This window comes from Mytilus californianus, unplaced genomic scaffold, assembly GCF_021869535.1.
Source record: "Mytilus californianus isolate M0D057914Y unplaced genomic scaffold, xbMytCali1.0.p SCAF_35, whole genome shotgun sequence".
Classification (NCBI taxonomy): domain Eukaryota; kingdom Metazoa; phylum Mollusca; class Bivalvia; order Mytilida; family Mytilidae; genus Mytilus; species Mytilus californianus.
The window spans coordinates 790500-817064 of record NW_026262685.1 but is presented as its reverse complement, the minus strand read 5'-3'; the positions used below and the strand labels follow the sequence as shown (position 1 = coordinate 817064).

Below are 26565 nucleotides of genomic sequence, written 5' to 3'. Positions count from 1 at the left end.
AAAGGTTGAAAATATACAAAGACAAATAAAAATACTATAACACGTAATTAAGATGATAAACAACGTCTGTACCTATAATCTATACTTCAAGACCATCACGTATTATTTGTGAAGTTGATACGGAATATCTTGGTATCTTCCGATGAACAGTACTGAATTGACTGCAAGCGAATTGTCTGAACATTACTTCATCAGATTGTTCAGTGAGCTCATATAAAGCTTGCTGACTAATTTCAGGAGGCTCTCATTGGTAGTTACTGAAAAAATAAGATGTAGTGTCGTCATACTACAGACAAAACTACAAATGTAAATATTCATTTGCAAATACTGTAAATTCGAAAAGGTTTGCCTGCGTTTATGATTGCAATTATTGAAGAATGTGCAAAAATATGAAGTAAGTTATTGCAATTTCCGTAAATGATCCTTACAAATAACGCTTATATTTTTTTGTTTAAAACGCAAATTTTCGCAATAGTAGAAATTTCGAAAAATACCGATATTTACAGTACCTAATATTGTGTTTATTATTTTGTCATTTCGTCAGCAGTCAGCAGTTTTAGCACCTTAGTATAAACTAAAGATTGATGTGATTTTATTTCTTATAGTTAAGTTCCTATTAAGTGAGTAAAACAAAACACTTACTTCCTCTTATCTGAACAATTCTCCACCAGTAAGAACACAAAATGCTAAACTGATTCCAGCTGTCACAGCTGAACATACTATATCTATAAAAAAAAACAAGAAAACTCAAGAAAACTCAAAAGTATTATATCAGTACCGATTGCTATACTGAGACTGAGTCCTACTCAGTACCTTTTGATAGAATCTACTGCAGACCTTTTTCGTTAAAAACAGTTTATGCGTTTGAAGGGAAAGCGTTGTGGTTATTTGGGTACATGATTTTCTCAAATTCTGTATAAAGTTATATTTTAACACTTAAAAATGTGGTTAACCTATACCCAGAAAATCCAACAAATTTAGCATATCATAAAAATAGTGATTGATTATTGTTTGCTTATTATCCAGTGGTCAATATTTCATGTATATACATGATGACAATAAAAAATAATGATTCAAAATTGTATATATAAGCATAAGCAATTTAATCCCTTTGCTGCTACATCTATTCATAAGATATATATAGGGATAGAACTAATCAATTCAATAATACTCTGCAGTTAACAGAGCAATTAGTACTGCAATGATAAATAAGTACAGTCATAGTACTTTAGTGTGTACAAAGAAGAAAGAAGTAATAAAGTTTGCTGGTTTGCAAAATAGAGCATATAAGCACAATTTCCTTTATTGAGTAGTAATGAGACTTATTCTAGATAATCAAATCAAAGGACTTGTAACAAAGATAACAAAAAATTTTGTTTCTCATCAACAATAGCTTTTTAGGAAATTATGGTTAGTAAACTTTTAAGGACAAGATATATTTAATACTTTAGCTATATATGTGATTAAGTCTTGTCTTTACCCTGCATCATTGCATTTATTTGTACCTATTATCAAGTTATTATTTTTGTCACATTTTCTGTTTTTCTCGGTTTATTTACTACTTATTTGAAATACTTAAATGACAATAAACCTGTTAAACCTACCTCTTTTTTCTTCTTTGGTGTCATATCTAGGACAAAAATAAGAAAATATTACCCGAGCATGCAGCAAAATGTACAGATGGTTCTTCTTTGCCAATACACAATCCAGTTGATACAGGTAACACCATTCCAACTGCCTTTGTAAATAATGTACCCATTCCGAAATACGATTAATATGGTTTAAATCTAACAAAAATGTATTTTGTTAGTCAAGGGTTATAAGATTCTAGTCATATTTCGTTATCATAGGATAAACAAAAGCAACAGTAGTATACCGCTGTTCAAAAGTCACAAATCGATTGAGAGAAAACAAATCCGTGTCACAAACTAAAACCGAGGGAAACACATCAACTATAAGATGAAAACAACGAAATAACAGAACACAGAAGTGCAACAATAAACAAACAAGAATGCAACATAAATCATTTTTATTTCAAGCTTGACAAGCATTTCGGTACAACTTGTCTTCTCCTTGATGAAATGATCTGTCAGTGTTTTAATAGGTATTTTTAAATTTTGTGCTTTCTACTAGTGACAATGATTTTAAGTGTAATTCAGTTATCATGGTACTTCATAACAGTATCTCAACCAGATATACAATACCATTTTCTACATAAGGAAATGCCTGTACCAAGTCAGGAATATGACAGTTGTTTTCCATTCGTTAGATGTGTTTGAGCTTTTGATTTTGCCATTTGATTAGGGACTTTCCGTTTTGAATTTCCCTTGGAGTTCGGTATTTTTGTTATTTTACTTTTTACTCATTCAATTCATTGGTGTCTATTCTAAATCATTTCTAGTACTCTGCAAAGAATGCAGCAGCATTCCCATTTCTCTCTTCCTTTTTTACAGCAGGTAATATTAGAAAAGAAAGTATGCTAAATTTATGCTGATTAATGTGTTGAACATATCATTTCTATTGTCATCATTTTGTTATAAACTTCTGTTGGTTGTACTTCAGTATGATAATAAAAATAAATTATTCGACGAGCGCAGCTTGATACGACCGCAGAGGTCCAACCCTGAACAGTTGGGGCACAAATGGACACAATATTCGCGCTTGATACAGGACTGAATTTGGATTGTAATTAAATATTTGACACATAAAAGGGTTCTGACACAGAATAACTGTAGTCAAAGAACTTAGAATTGGTTATATAATTTGAATTTATATTCAATTCTTTGCTTTTGTGCAATACACTTTGCTGTCGCGAATTGACCCCCCTCTCCCCCCACAAAAAAATAACCCCCTTTTTTCTGCTTTTGTGCAAATTGTGCAATACACTATGCTGTTGCGTATTGACCCCCACTTTAATATTTGAAGAATTTTTCTTTTTTAATTTCTGAAATCTGAAATGAGAAAAAATTGACCCACACAATTTCTTTTTAACCCCCCCCCCCCCTCCTTTTCCAAAAAAAATCTGTCCCTTAAGATATGGTTATAATCTCAATTCAAATTACCAATGGAGTTTGCAACCATAATTACCAATTTGAATACATCATAAAAATCTTAAAATAGAAAATGACATACATAATCATGCCTAAAATTAATATTCCTTAACATTTCATTATACATAATTTAAAAGCAGTGTAAGGGAGGTAATCAAAACGTTGTGTTTGGATTACCTCACTTACACTGCTTTACAATTGTCTTAATTGTCCATTTACCAGGACATCCTTGTTTTTCTCCCTTTTTTGCCCCTAATTCCTAAACGGTTTGAGCCATAACCCCCCAAAGCAAATCCTAGCCATCCCTTTGTGGTATGGAAATTTGTGGTATAATTTCAGAGAGATCCATACACAGTTTCACAAGTTATTGTCTGGAAGCTAGAAAAATGCTTATTTGGCCCCCTTTGGTCCGTTATTCATAAACTGTTAGGATCATAACCCACAAAATCAATCCCAACCTTCCTTTTGTGGTTATAAACCTTTGTTTAAATTTCATAGATTTCTATTTAATTATACTTAAGTTATTGTCCGGAAACCAACTGTCTTCGGACGATGACGACGACGACAACGACGTGATACCAGTCGTATAAAAACATGTTCAGTTTCACTCACAGATCCTTCCTACTTTTATTGCTGTTATTATGTTTATAACTTGTAAAAGGATCAAATGTATTATATGCAGGGAACAAATTTTCTGTATTTTCAGGACAATGCGTACCTTAAAATGAAAAGATATTGGTATGATTGTCCAGGTTATTCTCGCATTAGAATATAAGCTCTTTGATTTGTAAATGAGTTGTGTACACGCTTTTAATAATCAAATTCTCTAAACAATATACAGGCTTTATATAAATACTCGGGTTCTGGTGTTATAGAGTTGTCATCCTTGTCAACATATGTTGATATTAAGATGGCGATACTTTAACATGTAAACTATGCAAACATCAAAAATCAATGAATCATAACTGAAGGTTCAGGTCCAAACAATCATGCATGAGAGGGCGGAATCAAATAATCTCCTTTTTTATGAGATACGCGTGCTAATGCTGATATTACACACCAAATTTCATTGACTTGCCATTAGTCGTTGAACTAAAACTGACTTAATCAAAAACTTTAACATTTAAACTCTGCAAAATTGTCATAGTCAATTTACTGTAAAAGGAAGCAGTGCAGCATCAAAAAATTTCCAAATCTGCAAATTTTTACACAAAAAAGCATAAGAATTCTGGATACATGTCTGTTCATTTATGGGTCTATTTCATTCCTTAGTTTTTATGTATGTGCTTATATTATCACAGTGCTTATTAATATGGTATGAGCATGTTTTGTTTTGCTGAATAATGCTGGCATATCATTACATAATTTTTGCTTGCTTTGTTAGTCTGATTGCATGTATTGTAATGTCCATTATTTGTATGTTGGCAAAAAATTCTACTAAGATTATGTTAAATTAGTATGATACAATTACTTTCAATAAAACGTGTATGTTTATGCTTATGCAGTTCACAGGAACACATTTCACCCTTACATTACCTCAAGGTGACCATCATTTGCTCTTCCTTCTGATAGATTTGATAGATGCCATTAATATAGTCACCATACTATGACTTATTCAGTATCAACTATAAAGTGAACCTAAAATATATAGGATACTGTCTTATTTTACCTGATAACACCCTGCAAGAAGTCTGCTTCATAAAAATAATGACGACTAGAAGAGAAGCAACATTATTTTCAATAAGATGTCGGCTATCTGGTTAATTATCGAAATTTACAACAGTTGTAATCCTTAGTATTAGTTAAATGACATAATGAAAATTTTAAGCAAATTTTGCAATCAATCCATTACCAAAGAATACATCATGTAGAAATGCAAGACATTTCAGATTATTCAGATCTTTATTTATATATTTTGTTTCAATACAATACAACATCATTTCACCCATCATAAAAAACACACATACTTTAACGTTCAACATGTACTAATAAATACATTAACTCTTCTATGGTAAGAGGAGAAGGCCAATGCCATCATTAACTTTTCCTAGGTATTCATACCAGAGTGATAAAAGATGGTTATGATCTAGTAGATAATTACCATATATGCATAAAAGTAGCGTATTTCACATTTTATCTTTACACTGCTATAGACAAATTCAATATTAATACTTTGTGCATTTGTTTAATCTTTGTATACCTTAACTATACAAACCTAAAAAGATTCATTATAGCCTGAATGTCATGGGCACTCTTACACCAAAATTACTTAAAAGATAACTTCTGACAAATATTGCAAGAGATCACTTTGTTATCATCAATTCGGTACAGTTTCAAACATTTTACCTTGCCGCTACAGCAGAGCAATTGTTAAATAATTGGCAAATCAGAGTCAAACTGGTTTTTCATCTTAAAAATTATTCATAAAAAACTTTCACATCAATCCTGCCAGGAAATATTAAAACGAGTCATACAGACAAATGGTGAAAATGAAATATAATTTTCCATAAGATTTCAGTGGGAACTAAATATGACCCCTATCAACATTACATGAAAATCATCTGTGGGGGATGTTCCAGGCATCAATCTCCTTAATTTTCAAATGTACCTTGTAAGAGAATATTATAATATATTGGCTTGCAGTCATTTTTTCCTTCCACTGGAACAAAATGAAATCATTGGTAGGAAAGCTAGAATTCACCATTAATGTAGTTTTGGATAGAATTGGTTCATTTGTTTCAGTGATGATGATGAAAGTATGATTTCCATAGGTGGTCAAAGGGAAATATACTCAATATTTTCAGAGTAATGCTATCCCATTATTTTATTTCATAAATACAAAGTATTTTTTGTACTTTTACCATTTGGCCAATATTGGTATACCATAGCTAATTTTTAATTAATTTACAGATCAATATTTTCATAATTTTCAGATGATAATTTAAATATTGAAGGTGATAAATAAATTTAAAAAGCAGCATTTTATTTTCCTTGAACAAAAACATAAAATAAATAAAAGGTTGTTATTGACATTGAAAAGAAGATTGCTTCATTTTGTCTGAGCTGTCTTCTCTTTTTCACCAGTTCAAAAAATAGATTACTAACACAGATATGATGCAATACACCAATCTTGCTAAACATGAAATTTTTAAAGATGACTTGAATATAGGATTCATGGATTGACCTTGTGGCACAGTACAATGCATTTAAAGAACAGGCAACCATAGTATTTAGCAAACATACACTCTAATCACACTGTCTTTATATTTGTTTTAAATCTAAATTTCCAGCCTCAAGACTCAACAAAGAGACTGTTTTTGTTAAACTTTACATTTGGACCATTCAATAAGGAACATAGAAAATAGAAATGTACTTCTTGTTCCATATCTAAAAACTATAAAGATAAATGTATTTAACCCACAGCAGTTTATTTTCATCACATTAAAAATAAAAGATAGACTGTGTAATCCATATAAACTTACACTTACCATACATCATACAGCATTTTATATCAAAGATTCACATTCAGACTGATATAAAATAAATTATACACTACCACTTTTATTTAAACAAGTAAACAAAATATTCTCCTATGAAAATCAAACAATGGTTTTTAAAATAAGATATTACCAGTACAAATATTATCAAATTTTTATAAATAAGAACTACTTCATTTCCGTAAAGATTACTTACAATGTGAATAAGGAGTTAATGTCTAATTTTATTGCTCAGTGATGAAAATCAAATAAAACTTCAAGAATACCTACCTTTAATTTAATTATGTTAAAGAAGATGTTGAAATGAAACATCATTTTTGATATTTTGAATTTTTCAATGAGTGATAAAAACACAAATTCTTTGGCAAAGCAAACATTTGAATTTTTAGAGTTGTATGGCCATGCAATTAAATCAAGATTTATATTATCTTTTGAGATTTGTGAAATCCATATACATTTTGTAGTACTTACTTTTAACTGACTAATTCAATCATGATAATTATTTTTGTTTTAAATTTGCTAAAACAAAAGCAGTATGGACTTTCCAGAAATGTAAGAACAATTATGAAGGAACAGAATAACTGTCATTTTTAATCACTATACACCACTATTTTGTACAGCGTAAACATGATGACAGATTCCTAATACATATCATACAATACTAACATAAAGCATAATAAATATTGACTTTAATTACATACAGTTAACTCAGGTTATTTAATAAACATAAAATTCTAATAAAATAGATTATCACAGCCAAGTCGAGCCACCTCTGCACATAAAATATCAGTCTGTTATGAATGATTAGTATATACACTAGAAATACGAATTATCACTAAACATCACACAAAGCCACAGTACAACAATCTAACATGGTTTTATTTATAATTACAGTATACATATCTTGAGTAAATGTATAACATTTTGTAACTATACACATCAGCCCATGTGTACTTTAAATGATTCTATTTCTTTATTTTACAAAACATAACAATAAAACAAATAAATGTGAGATTAATAACATATGTAGGGAACCAGTTTCACTGATTTATAAACCAACAAAAATACATCAGGACTACTGTAATATTGAAAAGGGACTTCCTTGAGTAGGATTACTTTAAACTGAATCAGGTATTCCTTGAACAAGATTGGATTAGATGTTCCTAAGATATGATTAGTGTAAACCAAATCAGGTATCCCTAGTATAGTAGTAATGTTAAACTGAACCAGGTATCTCTGGAAAAGATTTGGATCATGTATCTGATGTTCCTGAGATAGGATTAGTGTAAAACTAAATCATGTGATCCCTAGTATAGTAGTAATACAAAACTGAACCTTTCAAAAATAGGATTGCATTACTCACAATGTAATGCAACTAACGTTGTCTAATTAACTTTTTTTTAAGATTCCAAAAACATTTCAGACATGTTTTTAAACAAAACAACAGATGACAGTACAATTTTTTTTATGATTTTCTTTTGAATCATAGATTGACATAAAAAAGAAAACAAATAGGGAAAATGAATCTGATGTTAATATACAGTTTATGTTTTTTCTATTACACACACACATATTTCTAATTCTTGTGTACTTATGTTAACAACTTACACAGAGAAGCATATAAAACAATTCTACAGAATAATAACACAGCACACAGTCGAATGATAGGGGACAGTGTGGAATGAATTTAAACAACCTGGAATGTATCTATCCTTTCAAATACCTGCTCAATTATATATCTCACATCACTATCCTTACAACAATAAATTATCCTTTTAACGATTACATATAGCAATGTATCTTCATAATCATTTGTTGACCTCTCAGATAAAATATTATCCACACATTAAACACAGAGGAATGTTTCCATAACCACAATCCAGGAAGTTAATTAAACAATATAGATTCAGGATCTTGGTTACCAAGTTGTGCTACATGGCGTAAAACATCTTTCTTTGTTATAATACCCAGTAGTCTTCTGCAAGAAATAAATTATAATAATATAAATAACTATTTGACTTAAGACTACCAAAAAAATTAATACCGACTATGTTGGAAAAGGGCCTACAACCCCTATACCAGCTGGGATGTCAAACTTTTAATCAACAACTTAATCTATTTTGAGAAAGTTCATGCATTAGTTTTTGGCACAAACTTAAACAAAAGTTTTACAACTGCGTCTCATTTTAGAACAATTATGAAAACTTTATCTCACTCTGTTTACATACGGATTTCTTCCGTTTTTCATTTAAGTTTGTATATTCAAATTGGTTTAAAGAGTTTTGAACATTAGTTTGTTAATTATTTTTATTTACCTGTGTACGTTATTTTATTTGGCAGCATTTTGTCCAAGGTTATGGTTGTCTTTCTCATACTGTTTTACATCTGACCCCCTTGTTTTATAAATTTTGTATTTACATTGTGTCATAGATCAAATTTATTCGTTCAGTGTATGTTCACTTGTTTTTGTTAATATGTCTTTTGATTGAGTTAAGCCATTTCAATTGATATTTTATAGTGTGTCTTTCTATGTTGTGATGTTACACTGTTGTTTCAGGTAGGGTGAAGGTTGCGGCCTTTTAAAACGTTTAAACCTGCTGCATTTGTTTGCACCTGTTCTAAGTCAGGAACCTGATGTTCAGTGGTTGTCGTTTGTTGATATGGTTCATAAGAGTTTCTTGTTTCTTGTTTTTTATATATATTAGACCGTTGGTTTTCCTGTTTGAATGGTTTTACACTAGTCTTTTTTTGGGCCCTTTATAGCTTGCTGTTCCGTGTGAGCCAAGGTTCCATGTTGAAGACCATACTTTGACCTATGATGGTTTACTTTTTAAAAATTGTGACTAGGATGGAGAGTGTGTCTCATTGGCACTCATACCACATCTTCTTATATCTATCTAATAACTTTATTGGTATTAACAAATGAGATGTAAATAATGAGACAACAGAGTTGTTGCTTAATATCATGAGAAATACAATTGAATTATACACAAGGCTAATGTGGCCTTTTAACTTAACTTAACAATTTGAAAAAGCACTGATTCCCAAGAAATATATCAAATCTAAAAAAAAAATCTATTATCAAATCTATTCAGGTCATGGTACCATGGCGTCATAAGGACCTGAGGATAAAACAAATCTTCAGCCCAATGAAAACAAATGGGTGAAGTATTATTTGGAATGAAATAAGCAACTGCACCAAGAGCGCATGTTACACCCTTGTTTGGATATTGAAAATTGTTTAAAGAAAATATAGAATATTGAGAAGGTATTGAAGTAAAAGTAAGTCAAATGGGCCTGAAGAATAAGTTGCATTAGGACTTGATAAGGCGTATAAATATTGCCTAAAATATGACTCTTAAAAGTCCAATAATCTTGGAACTTTAGACTTGAAATTTTCAAAATTAAAATTGAGCCTACATTCACCAATCTCAACAACAGTATAAATAATAATATAAACTGTACCAATTTTACTTCACCAGATGCACTTTGTGATAAGTAAAGTTATTTGAACTAAGCACCCTAGAGCTAGTGCGTTAATACATGTGAAAAATATCATTTAATCTGACTGTTAAAATGTTCAAAATCAAAAAGTTCCTTACTTTTACCAATTTCAACAATTTTGTAAAGTTTCAAATAAATCTATTCAAGCATGCTCAAGTTTGTGTTATTAAAACTATACCTGACAGTTAATCAACCTAAGTATACTCTAATAATTGTGCAATGTGGATAAATTGCCTTAGATCTGACAGTTAAAGTTACGTAACTCTGGGAAATAAAATGTTAAATTATCAATTCCAACAGCAGTAGGCCCGAGAACACAGTTATTTCGTAGTGCATTTCTTTTAGACAATACATTCAAATTAAAAAAATCGCACCTGCTCTATCTCAAAAAGATTTTTACAGTGTAGTGTACTACTATTGATACAAATAATATCAAAATTATAGAAACTTCTACCAGCTCTAACTCAAAATATTGACAATTCTGTGTTAAGGGGGGCTAAAATTCAGTTTGACAGCTTCAGACATTCTAATGTTTGACCTTTTTTAACTGGACCAAATCACTACTTAACATAAAGATTCAGCACCCAAATTTTTTTAACATGTAATTTCATCCCCTTACTTAATATTTCATGCATAAAATATCAAGAAATAAATTGGGAAAGTGTATCAAAAAAAAATGCAAGTTATACACTGTTCACACTAGGGACTATATTCGTAGACAACAAAAACCAAAGGACGATAACTGTGTCCTTGGACCTAATACGATAGAAAGACTTGACCAATTTTAATAAAACTTTGCATGACCTAAGCGTAGGGAATTATAAGATAGTTGGCCAAGTTTCATGGCCATAAGATATATATTATAGAAACTATGGTCATTTTAATATTGAAATTTGGATGTTTATTTTTGACGTTTAAATCAAATATTTTCAACTATCAAGATTTTGGCCTAAAAAATTTAAATATTGCAAAAATGTGCTTTTTAAATACTCTTGATTATAAAATAATAAGTATTAAAAGCAACGGAACACTCATTTGATTTATCAGATTTATTACAGCTATTCAAAAGTCAAATTTATATGAGCCTGTGCCTGAAAATAGAGATTTTCTAATTAAGGGAAGCCTTACATAAACATGCATTTTTTTCAACCAATTTGAAGTTTTTGAAGTTTTTTAACCATACATTATTCTTTCATATATATTAAATGTACTTTAAATGTAAAGAAAAGTTACAAAAAGCATACCACATGAGAATAAAATGGTCTTAGGCCAAGTAAGACTGAGAATTATTTAGAGTCGATTTAGGCCATAGACAATATTTACATATAAAAATGCACACAGAGGCTATAAGAAATGGAAATTTGTTACTTTTTGCTCATTTCTATGCTAAGATGTCATGATACAAGAAGTCTAATTGCAAAAGGACTCTTGAATTCAACTTTTTTTTGCAGACAGTATGGTCTGATGACCAGTTTTTCACTTTTCAATGGAAAACTTGCATGTAGTTTTAGTCTCAATTGGCATATATTTGAACCACTTACTATCCTAAAGAAGAAAATTATGGTAGCATATGAAATGAATAGGGTGTACTGATCATTGTAGAGTTTTTTTTTACAGACTTAGTGAAATATTTGTGATGGACTACAGATTTTATGTACAAAGCTCTTCACATTTCACATACATCAAACAGGCCGTTTAACCAGGGACATAAATACAAATATTCTGCACATTTTTTCTGTGATAATCTACTTTTCTCTAGATTCAGAGTTCACAAATGGTTAATTAAATTTGATTTAAGCATAGAAACACAAATATCAGGAACATAAAAAGCTGTCAGATAGAAAGTCAGCATGGCTCTTAGGCATAAAATGGAAACTGCTTTAAAATGCTTATTTTAGCCATATAATGCCAAAATGGGACATTTTAACAGAATTTCTGTCAAACAAAGATGTAAATCCTTTACTTTTATTGAGTTTGACAAATTGAAACCAGCAAACCATTCAGGAAAGTTGCCAAAGTACAAAATCTACATTTACGGAATTCATCTCTTAGGCCCGAGAACACAGTTATTTCGTAGTGCATTTCTTTTAGACAATACATTCAAATTAAAAAAATCGCACCTGCTCTATCTCAAAAAGATTTTTACAGTGTAGTGTACTACTATTGATACAAATAATATCAAAATTATAGAAACTTCTACCAGCTCTAACTCAAAATATTGACAATTCTGTGTTAAGGGGGGCTAAAATTCAGTTTGACAGCTTCAGACATTCTAATGTTTGACCTTTTTTAACTGGACCAAATCACTACTTAACATAAAGATTCAGCACCCAAATTTTTTTAACATGTAATTTCATCCCCTTACTTAATATTTCATGCATAAAATATCAAGAAATAAATTGTATAAAGTGTATCAAAAAAAAAATGCAAGTTATACACTGTTCACACTAGGGACTATATTCGTAGACAACGAAAACCAAAGGACGATAACTGTGTCCTTGGACCAGTATATAGTTTTTATCAAATTGATCAAAGCAAACTTAAGTTATCGAGCGATATCTAAAAAGTGCCCTAAATCTGATAGTTAAAGTAACTTAACTCTAGAACGACAGATCAATAATGAAAAGACACTTTCTTCCTTGAATGTTAATATTGTTTTAAAATTTCATAAGAATTCTTTAAAAATAAGTTAAGTTATTGTCCAAAGTGGTGACATATGAACGGATGAACAGACAGAAATCTAGGGTATACCATACTAAGTCCCTAATTGGCTAATAAAAATGAACAGACACATAGAGGGCATATGTCATTCCAATGTATCTCTTCCTACACCTTTCAGACCCCTTTCACAGCAAATCATCTTAAAAATAGTTTAGATGATAATGAATCAGTATTAGAAGTGTCACTCAAACAAGTAGTTTTCAAATTGTAAATAATGTATTAGTACTTTTTGCAAAACTGGAATCAATACCTGATTTTTATGCAAAACATTGAGGTAAAGAACATCGGAAAAGTTTTGTAACAAATCCAAAACGTAATTTTAAGGAAAAGTATTTATCTATATTATATATATTTATAATTAAATAATCAGGTATCAAAACTTTTTTTTAGTTGGTAAAGTCTTGTTAAATGTAATGGTTGTATGTACATTAAATATTTCAGGAAAAGACAAGATAATTAGGATAATTGTCAAATAACACAACACCATAGTATTAAATGTCCACATCAAATGTTTACCCAACAGATAGTCTCTTTTTCTCTTGTTTGAAGTAAAATTTGCCTTTATTATAGAGATGTCTGCTTCTGCAATTTTGTTATAAAGAGTAAAATCAAGAGCAAAAAGAGAGGCAAAAGTTACCAAAGGTATGATCTCATGTGCTCCAGAAGGGCAAGCAAATCCTGCTCCACATGTGGCACATGTCGTGTTGCTCATGTAATTACAAACCCTGTGATAAATCTAATTCGGTAGGTCATATTCTGGGAAATCACATGCATAAAACTGAACCTGTTTGTCTCTCCATCACTGACTTTTCTTTATGTTTGTTAAAAGACTCCACATAAACTAGCATAAGTAAAATCCATCAAACAGAATTTTTATTTCTATTTGAATTAAATTTTAAAAATTCACTCAAAGTATATCAGATGTACTGATTTCTAAGAGGTGAAAATTGTTGGTTTGAAAAACATGCGATAATGTGTTTGTCCATAGTCTGCAACTGATATGTGTGTCAATATAAGCTTTCTGATACATTTATGAAATGACATTAACAAATTGTGTGACTGAAATGTGCATAAAAAATAAGCCCTAATTACATTTCTATAACGACAAATACTCATTGTGTGGAACTAAAGTGTACAAAAATATATGCACTCCATACTTTTCAATAATGATACTTTACCACTGTGTGACTAAAGTGTGCAACGGTATTTAATTTCTATATATCAGTTCAATTACAAACTATTTATGGAGTTTTTTGTTCAATAACAGTACATCAGGTGTATTTATTCTTTTCTCAGAGGTGCAAAAAAGTGTTGATATAAAAAAAAAATCTGTGGTTAAATAATGTCTTTGCCCAAAGTTTGTAACTAATATATTTGTCAATACAAGCTATCCATACATTTTTACAAGGCACTTAACCATTATGAGTAACTAATGTCTGTCTAAATTCAAGTTTTCTTTAAAAAAAATTACAATGACACTTACCAAATATATGTGTTACAAATGTTTGTCTAAATTACGGATATCTTAAAATTTCTGAAATGCCACTTACCCATTATGTGTAACTAATGTCTGTCTTAATCCAAGTTTTCTGAACATTTCTACAACTGTTTCCATTGGAGTCTGGTCAGTTATTGTTATAGGTGCCTAAAATTATAAATTCCTGTACAGAATAGTTCATGATAATCATTGTTTAAGATCAAAAATTAATATTCTAAGCAACAAAAAGTCAAACTTGATCTTAGACACTTTTAAATAATTTGTACATTTTCTTTATATCATTGTATTGCACATGATTCTTCATTTTATTAACTTTATTAACATTGTCAAATCATATATTACTCTTTTCTTATGTTTTTTAATGTCTATTTCTGCCTCTATATATAAGAAAATCCCCAATTGTGATTTTTTAATCTGGATAATAAAATTTATCAGTGGATTTTTTCATACAAATATTATTTAATTATAGGTGGTTATTTGATAGGAAGGAATGTGTTGTTATTCCATTATCAATGTATGTCACCACTCAACGATATATTAAAACCTCTATCATAACACTTACCATATCTAATATTTTTCTTAATTTAAGTGGAGCAGGATCATTAGGATTATTTGGTACCTGACTTGAAAAATATACTATAGAGTTGCTAACTACTCCTTCTTGATTTTTTCTTGCATTAGCTGTAAAATAAGGGAAAGATCAACATTTAAGAGTTGTTTCTGTTACCGTATTGCAGCAAAGAGCATTGATACAAAGATTTTCAACAAATTGTAATAAGAATCTGGTAGCAAAATATTAAGAATCTTAGTTATAAGAACTTAAAAATGTGTGCATTTGTTTCATTTTTTTTTAATTTCTTTTTTTCATCGACCAGTTGTTTTAGGTTAATGCTGTGGTTTGACTAACTTTTTGAAATAATTATTTCCCTTTTTATAAAGATAATATTTTCTTTTTATTTCTTCACAGTTTTGTGTAGCTTTCCAATTACGGAAAGCCTTTTAATTGAAGTAGTAAATTGGCAGTTCAGTAAAACTTTCAGGCTTTTTCCTTTTTTCTTCTATATCTTACCAATTGCTAACATTAAATCTCTTCGTAAAACAAAACCAACAAGATATTGTGATTCACTGGACAATACTACAGGGAACCCATTATGACTTGTATCTCTAAATATGGCTTCTGAAATGGAAAGAATTTCATCTTTAAATGAAAACGACACTTACAAATGTTTTGTGTCCTAAAATAGTCCAACAAAGGAAACATTTAATTGATTATAATATTTATTCATTAAACTTAAAGAGTAAAATTTATTTCATTTACAAGAGCGGCTTTGCATATTACAATTGTCTAAGTAGTTGGTCAACAGCGACAAATCATGTCAGCCTTAGTGGTTCGCTGGTATAACAAGGGCGCCAATTGTGTTCCCTTCTGTAGTCTTTAGGACCAGAAACACCAAACCTACCACTTTGTAATAAAAAGTTTTTAGTCACTTGCTAATATTTAGTGATTACCTATAGTTCTCTAGTTCCTCAACTCATAAAACTGACTAATATAAAATTATAGAGTAATACAGTGAAATAAGAAATTATAAGTTGGTATAGCACTTTGAGAATTGTATGATGGTAACAGCCTTATAAATGTGATATTACAATATAGTCCATTTCAAAGGTTTATAAGCCAATTTTTTTTATCCTCATTGAATTCTGTGTATTTAAACAGAGTTGTGTATCACTTTTTCAAGACCCACTACAAATATCAATTATATCAAATCATATCATAATATCTTACCCACTTCCTCTACTGTCATAGAATCTTGTGTAATTACACAAAGTGGAGGGTCGTTTCTCCTGAAAAAGAAAAAACAAATGTTCATGATATCATGTAGAATAACTATATGAATGTCATTTAAGATTTGTCTGAAGGTAATGTATCAGTATAATAATAAAATTATTTGATTTAATTTTCATTTGATTGTCAATTTCAGTGCAGAATCTTGTTCTGATGATTTTTTTCTCATCAAATTTAAATATAGATTTGACAAAATACAATCACAGCTATGTAACAAATATTATTTAGCATTGTGCTAAATTTTTGTTTAAACAGTTCGTGACATAATGAGTAAAATCAAATCTTTCTAAATCAGCTATCATTTAAGAGGTTTTTTTTTTTGTATATTTCCTAGCTTAATTTTCTGTAATCGAAATTCTATTCCAATTAATTTTAAAAATTGTAAGTGCTGAAATCAACATTTCTTAGGCGAAACAGTTAAGCTTCTATGCCTGAAGTTTGTTTTAATTATTCTCAAATCAAAATGGAATTGACAACTTTACATAAAAGGAGTAGGTGCACAGTTAGATCCTTATTTGGCCCCAAATAATTAAGTCTATTATATCAAGATAAAAAATGTGGAAAGTTGATGCATATATATGCAAAAAATGAAATAAATTGACCTCTAGTGAGGTTTTCAAACAAAGCTTTGATTGTTACATCGAAAATGGATCAAAAATAGAAATTTTGGTAAAACTTGAAAAGAAATCTTCTGGATTTCAACCACAACTTGCCCTAGCAAACATAGAGCCCAGGAAAACTAAAATTAAAGTCAGATCATAGTTCACTTGTTATAGCAATCGTAATGTTAAAAGATCTTTTTCAATGGTGCTTGCCATTTTTATTTCAGGTCCCAAAAACCTAATCTTAATTATTAACCACAAGCTCTTTTGATCAGACTAGTAAAACATGTGTTGGACCAGTAAAATTTTCCTGAAAAAAGGTCACAAGCTATATCAATTTATAGAAATTTTATGAATGAGTAATTTTCTGGCTTTTAAGTTAACAAAAATATAATGAAATTATCATATTTTCATTGAATTTGGTGGAAAATTTAAATGTATGCTCATTTTGATAGCAAAAAAAGAATGCTGATATATACATTTTCCAATAAAAAGTCTTATTATACTATATTGATTCAGCTTTACACAACATACAAATAATATAAAAATACTGCAGCGTTAAAATTATTGGTGAAAATCTTTGAACAAGTAGAAATATTAAAGACAGAGACATCCAACAACACATCAAACAAAAACAAATCTAGAGGTCAACTCAGGATCATTAATGATAGACAAGATCTAGAGTTCATGCTCTTATCTGTCTCAAAATAGACAAATTGTGAATTAAGTCAACATCGACATTAAACATCTAACCTGCTTCACAAGTATTATCATAGCTAAACACAATATTCGTTCTTTCTCTAAAGTGTGTGTAATTACATGATATTGATAAAAATGTAAATCAGTATTTCACAATTTTTTAAATATTTTATTTCCTTGGACTATGGCAAAATTATTACTTTAATTTTTTTTAGTTTTTAAGTAGCCATTTCTTAAGATGGTCAGTTTTATAGTTTACTTTGAACAATGTATATGGAATACTGTAAACGAACAAACTTTCGCAACCAATTTCATTTAGCAATTTTTGCAAGTAGAAAAATAGCGAAAATATAAATTGTCGCAACTATGTCAAACTTGGATCTTTTCTTATCTAACTTCATTAAGTAAATTTGAAAATCATTAAATTATATCAATGTGAAGTGGTCTGGGTTCAATGTGTGCCAAAAATCTGTCTCTAAATTGTATTGTATGTCACACCATTTAATATTCCAAAATCCCAAAAATCTGAATTAAATGAAAGTAATAAAACAGGACTTTCTCAATAATTGTTTTTGATCAACTTATCTAAACTACTGGATGACAAAAAGTTGAAGTCTTGCATATCAGAGACTTAATTAGTACTTTAAAACATGCAAAAGTGGATCATAAATTTTTAATCAGACCAGAAAATGTCATTTAATTTAAAATTCAAACAAGTTCTAAAGTTAGTTCAAACAAAAAATACTAAATTTTAAATGTTAATGATAGTTTAGCAGAAAAACATATATTACAGCAACATCAAACATCAATGTGAAGCAGATTTATAACTAACATCACTGACATGCTTTAAAATGGTACACACAACATACAACAGCAATACACTTACTGAGCTGCACCATATCTCCAGTATCTTTATAAATAAAGCGGGATATTGATAATAACATATTACAATTTCTGGGAACAAGTTCTTATTTAGATTTTTAAAATGTCTGCTCCCTTAAACATGTTTATTTGTAAGGTTAAATGTGACTTTCTACATATTCATAGCTTTACAGGGCCTGGGTAGTCAAGCATAGTTTTATAGCTGCAATATTAAGTTCTATGCAAATAGTAATTATTGTCACCCCCATATCCAGAGTAGCATGCATATGATTCCTATTTTCTCACTTCTTACTAGGAGACAGAAATCCAGAATAAAACAATACTTCTCCAATCATTACAGGGAAGATATAATAACAAATAGGCTGATACTATATGGTAATTGTATGAGGATTATATGAACATATGTTCAAACATCATCCTATGCAGTATCCTTGTATTGTTACATTAGGCTTTCAAGTAATCCTACTATCTATGTCAAATAAAATAACAGTTGATATTTACCTCGGCCTCATCACATCGGCTGCTATAGTTGTATGTGTAAATTCTTTTTTACTGTCTAAATATGGATAACCATTTAATGCTATATGTGCATCATATCTGTTGAGCTATGTTAAAGATCTTTATATATAGAAATTTCTCCTGGTTATATCTCCTCCCATAATTCAAGTACAATAACTATTGCCATCCCATTACCTTAAGAGAATGGTACACAAATAATAATAAATGGCTAATTCAATATTACACTTGTATCAACCTGAGACACCAATTTTTTCCCTAGAGTTACATGTATTCGATTGTTTGAGGGTTTATATTGAAAAAAGTCACATCATATACACTTTATCATACACCAAAAATTGATGATGTTCAAGAGACTTGACAAATTACAGATTTGGGGTTTGATTAATCATCTTCAACTGTGCCAGATATCAACATCATCCTGAATAGCTGACACAGAACTATTATCATTTATTTTGTATATTATAGATATTAAGTACAAACAAGTTGATAAATGTTTTTCAGTGTATGTTATTTTATATAAAAATGTTTGTGAATCACACAAAAATAATTTAATGGTTATTATACCAAAAGGTCTTAATCAGTGTGGTATTTCAAATCTTAAACAATCAATTGTCTTGTTTCACAACAATTCACTTAACATGAGTATAACAGAGTTTTCACTGAATATCCTTCTGTTCAATGTTTTCTATAGAACTCAATTATTATGTTTTCACAACTAATTGATGTTCAGTTATTTCATTTTGTATGTTGAACTGAATAATTTTATGCTGCTTAAGTGCATTTAAAAATAAAAATTATCTACAGTTGTCTCCCTTAGACCAATAGAAATTTACTGATGCTATGAAATTAAAATTCATTTTTAATTTTAAAAAGCTAGAAAAAACTATTTTTGGATCTAAATTTTTATGAAATTTTCAAATACTTTATAGGCAAAGAAAGGCACCTCAAAAAGTGATAGTAAGGGGGAAGTTAAAATGGACAATACTAATGCCAAAAGAAGAAAAACAACATTCTACAAAAACACTACTTACAGAACTTGATGTTAAAAACTCTATTACAAAATAAAGGTGAAATCTGGAGCAGCAGAAGGGCAAGCATTTATGGAACTTTTGATTCTCATAACAAGTGCTATTGAGAAATATGTGAGTCGACATATACAAAGAATTGAAAGCAAGTATTGTGACTATGTCAAATTGTCCAGAAAAATATTATCTTGTAATAAATGAGCAGTTTGAATCATTTATTCAAAATATATTTTGGATACAGAAAACTTGCTTTTCAATATATTTCTATGAAGTAAATAATAATTTTTCCTTCAATGTATATACATTTGTACTATTTTTCATTAATGACCTAACTGCAAATAACTATCAACATTTTTCATCTTTGATAAATCTAATGTAGTGCAAAAAATCAAGAAGTCAACCATCAAAGGCAGATTTTTGATTGGTTATGGTACTTTGGTATTTTTCTCATGTTTCTTAGAAAAACATCCTCTGGGTATTTAAATGAACACTACCACTTTATTATTTCAGGTTTATTTTACATATGCTTAAACTTAAAAATAAGACTCTTATGAACCATGCATGAATAGTACTATTTATATTACCTCAAATTAATCTGCAAAATACCAAGAACATTAAGGATCATTGGCAGACTTTGGTCTTATTTTAGCTTGTTTTGTATTTTTGCAGAAAACAGAATAACATCCTACCAGTATTAAATTCTACACTAACATCTTGTATTTTGAGGGTTATTTACATGCTCCTTCAAACATAGGGCAGATACCTTTGAATAATGCATAAGTAATACTATTTAAATAGGAAGTTTTAAGGGGCGTGTATTTGCAAGGTCACATAGACATTTTTTCGGTCTGACTAGCATTATCATATAGTGCAAGAAGGATACATTCCATCTTTTCCTAAAGCATCTCCAACCCATTTACTTGTCATCACAGCTAACATTAATGGCACAATATACTGTAATCCTCCAGTCAACTCAAACATGATTACTACTAAAGATACTGAAATACATAAAAGTAGGTCACTGTAATCTAGCATGTCATTACTGCTAACATCAATGTCACAATATACTGTAATCCAACAGGCAACTCAAACATGATTACTACTTAAGATACTGAACTATATAAAAGTAGGTCACTGTAACCTAGCTTGTCGCTAATGCTAATGTTAATGGTACAATAAACTGTAACACATCAAACAATTTTAAAATAATTACTACAAAAGACGCTGAATTATATATATTTCAACATCGGATTCAGACTTCGTTTCAACTGAATTTTACTGAGAGTACTGCTGTGTGTTTGTTAACTCCACATTGGCTAGAGGTAAAGGTGGAGGGTTGAGATCTCACAAAACATGTTTAACCCCGCTGCATTTTTGCACCTATCCCAAATCAGGAACCTCTGGCCTTTGTTAGTCATGTATGTTTCTTAAATTGTGGTTCATTTATATGTTTCAGAGTTTAGTGTGATGTTTATTATTGTTGAAGGGCCAGGTAAAGCCAGTCGTTGGGTGTGGGATTTTCTCTCTGTGCTGAAGACCCATTGGTGGACTTTCCGCTGTTTTCTGCTCTTTGGTGGGGTTGTCTCTTTGACACATTCCCTGTTTCCATTCTCAATTTTAAAAATAGGTTACTGTTCTATAATAGCATATTACTGCTATCATTAAACGAACAGTGGTGGTTTAGTGTCCAACTGTTGTATAAGGACAGTGAGAAAAAAATGTACAAAAGAGATTATTATACACAAATGAGTTGCATGGAGTGATGCAATGATTTTAACCAGTCATTATTGTATTTTCCAAAGCTGCTAGAGGTTCAACAGCAAAATAAAGCCCTGATTTATGATGTAGAACTATACTTTAACCTCACCAGTCATTCTTGTAACTCCTCCTAAAGCTGCAGCAGCTCCCACCATGGCATACAGTCCTGGAGTTATGGTGCAAAACTGCTTTGATTGGCACATATTCTGGAAAAATGGGTTGTCATGGTTCCTCCTACAAAGATAACAACATAAACTGTACTTAAAGAATAATTCTTTTTGTTTAGGGAATGCAATTATCAAAAAAACTGCATATTGGTAAAAATATTTTTGACAGGAAATCTTGTGGATACTTAAGGAACTGAACCATAAATCCTCCCGTCCAAAACTGTGTAAACCTTTTCATTTGTATACATTTGTAGTGGTCATGTTATTCAATAAATGAGCAGTCACATTAAATTTTATTGATAAATAATTCTACAAGAGTGCAAACTCTGAAATGTCTCGCCTACTTTACTGACCATGTTTGGTTTCATGTTGGAAGTCTTAAAGATATAGGTTTTACTACAAGGATAACATAACCTTAAGATTATCAATCATCCATGACAATGATGTCATCTTCAGATAAACCCAACCAGACAGAAATGATTTGTAACACCTTATAATTATTCCATACACCAAATATAGTTGATCTATTTCATATAGTATCCAAGAAACAGATAAAACTATGAAATATTACATTGACAAATGAACCATGCAAATGAAGTCAAGGTCAGATGATACATGCCAGAGAGACATGTACACCTTACAATTATTCCATACATCACATATAGTTGACCTTCTGCATATAGCATCTGAGAAATAGACATAATCAGGTAACTTTAACCTTTATCACTGATCCATAAAATGAGGTTGAGGTCAGTTGAACCCTGTCTGACATACATGTAGACCTTCCAAAGAACCCTTAAACATGTATTGTTATCCTATTACTCATAATAAGGGAGAAGCACACATGAAAAAACTAGTATTTCTTTTATAAAGTTGCTGAACCATGAAAATAGGTTCAAGGACAATGGACATATTACAGACGGAAAACGTCAAACCAGAAGGTATATGCATACAAGGTATGAAGCATCTAGGTCTTCTACCCTCTGAATTATAAAGCTATATACAAAGAGTTAACTCCCCTGAAGCTGCATTAGGATTTCAGTCCCTATGTTTCGTATTCTACCACTATTGTCGCATGAGAGACAATCAGTTAAATTTTACAGCTATCTTAAACTAAAAGGTAGATAGAAAACGGCAGATAGCAAAAGTGATATTGCACGGTTGTTTTTTGAATTTCTAAAAACCAATATACTGTGTGACGTCATCTCATGATATTGTTAAAAGTTTTTAAAAGGTGTATATTTATGATAGACTACTTAGAGAAAAAAATCTTCAAATACATATATATAAAGATATACACAAAAAAAAACATGAGAAATAATTGAAAAAACAACTAATATGTAGTTATTGTCAAAGAGACAGTATGATATCTATAAAACTTCAATGATCAAAAAAAGAGAATATAATGCACTGATGATTTTGATATAAATATGGTCGAAAATTAATAATATAACAATCATAGCCTTTGTATGAGGTCAATACAGGATATATGGACCCAAAGAAGTATATCGACCTCAGACTTCATCCTCAGTCATACTTCTTTCAGGTCAATATATCCTTGTATCCACCTCATACAAAGGCTATAATTGTATAATATATAATAATCAAGTTCTAAAATTTCAAAATTGACATATGTTATGTATTAACAACATTGACTGCATGCATAGATATGCTACTAACAAAAATAGCATATCTATGCAGTCTCTGTTGTAAATACCTAACCTAGGTCATTTTTGAACTTTTAGAATTGTACAAGCATCGCTGTGTTCAGTTTCAGTTATAATTTTCAAGATTTTTATAGTTAAATCAGAATAGATTGATATGATTCATTTTATACATCATAATTATACTGATGAAGGATATTTGTTATCTGAAATATTTAACATCTGTTCATGATTTTACTCGTTTTTGGTGATGTTGTACCGTTTAGACTTGCTTATTATATACATATATACATATACCATATAGATATTAGATAATAACTCAGATATAAACCTTGAACTAAGTCAATGAACCATGAAATAAGTACCATGAGACCTTATCCTAACAAAATACTGTAAGACTGCCGCAAATGTACAAACACAAATAATTAATTTTGGCTTACTAGTTAATGAAATTTGTTTATTATCTGAAAATCTATTTGATTGTTAAAACACATGCACATTGATGTTAGGCTTGCAATGCTCCTTTAGTTCCTTCTCAACTTCATCTTGATGAACATAAAATAATACTCACACTACTAACTGTTCCATGCCTATACCAACAATTCTTCCTACAATAGCTCCTACTGCCATACTGGGAATAAATAAACCTGATGGCACCTGAAAACAGTTATGTAAATATATGTAAACTTTGGCCTTATCCTCCTTTTATATTAAAACAGAAGAGCTTAATATGTATATAAACAATATACAATAGAAAAGATATTATCTGATGACAACAAAATCAGTTTTGTCAAGGTTTATTTTTAGGAAGAACAATATTTCTTAGATGTGAGAATAGAATTACTGCATTGAGCTTACAAAAACAGCTATTTTCAGATTCAGTGAATATATCCAGGAAACAAAGGCATGGAAGTTGTTAAAAAATGCATGCTTCATATGACGCGTCAAGCCATTTAAAACTACTTTTTTGCAGTTTGTTTTTGTGTTGTGCTGTTACACCAGTGTCCCAGGTTAGGCCTCCAGAAGGTTGAGCGCAAACAAAAATGTTGAACTCAGCCACATTCTTTATTAGCCTGTTCCGTGTCAGAACTTAGGAGTCCTTTATTCAGTGGTAGTAGTTGGTTGCTGTCTGTTATATTTGTTTATTGTTTATGGCTAAGTCATAAAATAGGCTGTTGGTTTTTTCGTTTGAATTGATTCACATTTTGTCATGTCAGGGCTTTTTTATACCTGACTATATGGATATGGATTTGATCAATATGGAAGAATGTACAGAGACCTATAGTAGCCTATGTCCGTTTGGACTTTTTTTACTCTGTTGTTAAGTTGTCTAATTCAGTAATTGGCAATCATACCACATTTCCCAATTTTATATTATGTCTCAGAACTCAAGAATACCATTGTTAGTTCAAAATCAATCAAATTATTTTCAGAAAAATGAAACATGAAGAAAAATTCCAATAATTCTAGAATGGGAATATTGAAACCAGATATTGCTACCCAAGAACTGAAAGAACAAATCATGTGTAAATGTATTACATCTCGTATCAATTATCAATAGTATTCTATTATAGATATTCTGGTAAAACATCTTTTTTAAAGAATGAAGGGTAAAAACTATTATTAGTTTGCTGGAATGATTTGTACATTGTGATACTAGAAATAAAATGTAGCCTCAAACCGAACAAGTCTTAAACCAGATATCACATGTTTATTTGTCATTTGTATCTTTGTAATACTATTTCCAATTTCATTAACTCAAATTAAAATCTTTCTGGTGCTAAAAGAACAGCTTTTCAATGTCTTTCTCAGAAGTAAATATTGATACTGCCCAAAAGCAACAACCTCAATACATTCTTTTTTTTTTTGTTCTTTAACCTTTTTCATATATATTCTCCAAGAGGCATCAATCATTTACAATGCAATTCTCCATAGAATTTACATTTCCAAGTGACATAACTCCGATAAAAATAACATTGCTAATATAAACCTTTGATATAAATTTCATCAAAATCTAACAAGAATCGAACTTTTGATAGCACTAACAATGCAATTTGCCATAGAATTTATATGTCCAAGGAGCATAACTCCTTCAAAATCAAAGCACTGTAAGCGCTGTAGGCAGTTAACCAAAAACCAACGCAAACGTAATTATGAAAACTGTGGCAGTGTTGCTTCAATTTTTTTTTAAGATTTGAAAGAACAAACATTAAATATTTGTATAGTGTACATTTATGTTCATTAAATGAATTGATTATTAAGGCAAATTAATTAATATTTCATCAAGGTTTTCAAAAGCAACTCATATATCAATGTAAATGACCCCCATCTTCACCCCCAAGTGCATGATGTTACTCCATACCAAGTTTGGAATAAAATGACAGGTGATTATAAAACAGTTGGTCAAACATTCTCAGGCTTTACACTGCTTGAAAGATTTATATGTTTTCTTTAAAATGAGCCATAAATGAAAATTATTATAGGCCCAGAAATAATTTAATAAATAATTAAAGTAAATTCAATTAACCTAGACTCATTTTTTGCATCAATAAAATTTTATAATAAACAAGAAATAATTGTAACAGGATGCCGTTACGAAGTCTCCCAAACAAAGCCCCCATAATTCATCATTCCCATGGTCTCCTGACATTGGGCAAAGTCCAGTTCATATTGGTTTGGTCTAGTAAAGTGATATGCATATGTGACACCTAGGAGATTGACCCTGTATGTCATTCAAATCTTTTTGAAATGATGAACAGGAATAAATATGGTTTAGGTGTGGGTATCTCGACCGTTTACAAAGTTCTCAAACAGGAGGGGGTGGGGTGACCCCAGGGACTCCCCCTATATTTCATTTGATTTGTTATATTGTCCCATACATTAATACATATGGTTTAGGGGTGGGGATCTCGACCATTTCCAAGTTCTCAAACAGGAGGGGGTGGGGTGACCCCAGGGACTCCCCAAATATTTCATTTGATTTGTTATATATATTGTCCCATACATTAATATATATGGTTTAGGGGTTGAGATCTTGACTGTTTACAAGTTCTCAAACAAGAGGGGGTGGGGTGTCCCCATGGACTCCCCCTATATTTCGTTTGATTTGTTTTATTGTCCCATACATGAATAT

General features: G+C 30.3%; 1 protein-coding gene across 5 annotated transcripts in view; it reads right to left on the bottom strand.

Annotated features, from left to right (window-relative positions):
* Positions 1-4933: 4933 nt before the first annotated feature.
* Positions 4934-26565, bottom strand: part of LOC127736679 (H(+)/Cl(-) exchange transporter 4-like) — an 80332-nt gene continuing 58700 nt past the window's right edge. For 2 of the 5 annotated variants that reach the window (XM_052247256.1, XM_052247254.1), the window contains exons 13-23: positions 24004-24089; positions 21711-21835; positions 20727-20841; positions 18801-18896; positions 18304-18327; positions 16057-16115; positions 15340-15447; positions 14833-14951; positions 14323-14417; positions 13289-13354; positions 4934-8525 (exon numbers count right to left, since the gene is read on the bottom strand). In XM_052247256.1, coding sequence (XP_052103216.1) covers positions 8435-8525; positions 13289-13354; positions 14323-14417; positions 14833-14951; positions 15340-15447; positions 16057-16115; positions 18304-18327; positions 18801-18896; positions 20727-20841; positions 21711-21835; positions 24004-24089 — 984 coding nt within the window. In that variant the 3' untranslated portion in view covers positions 4934-8434. The remainder of the gene's footprint in view (positions 8526-13288; positions 13355-14322; positions 14418-14832; positions 14952-15339; positions 15448-16056; positions 16116-18303; positions 18328-18800; positions 18897-20726; positions 20842-21710; positions 21836-24003; positions 24090-26565) is intronic. The other 3 variants (XM_052247257.1, XM_052247255.1, XM_052247258.1) reach the window with 3 other exon arrangements.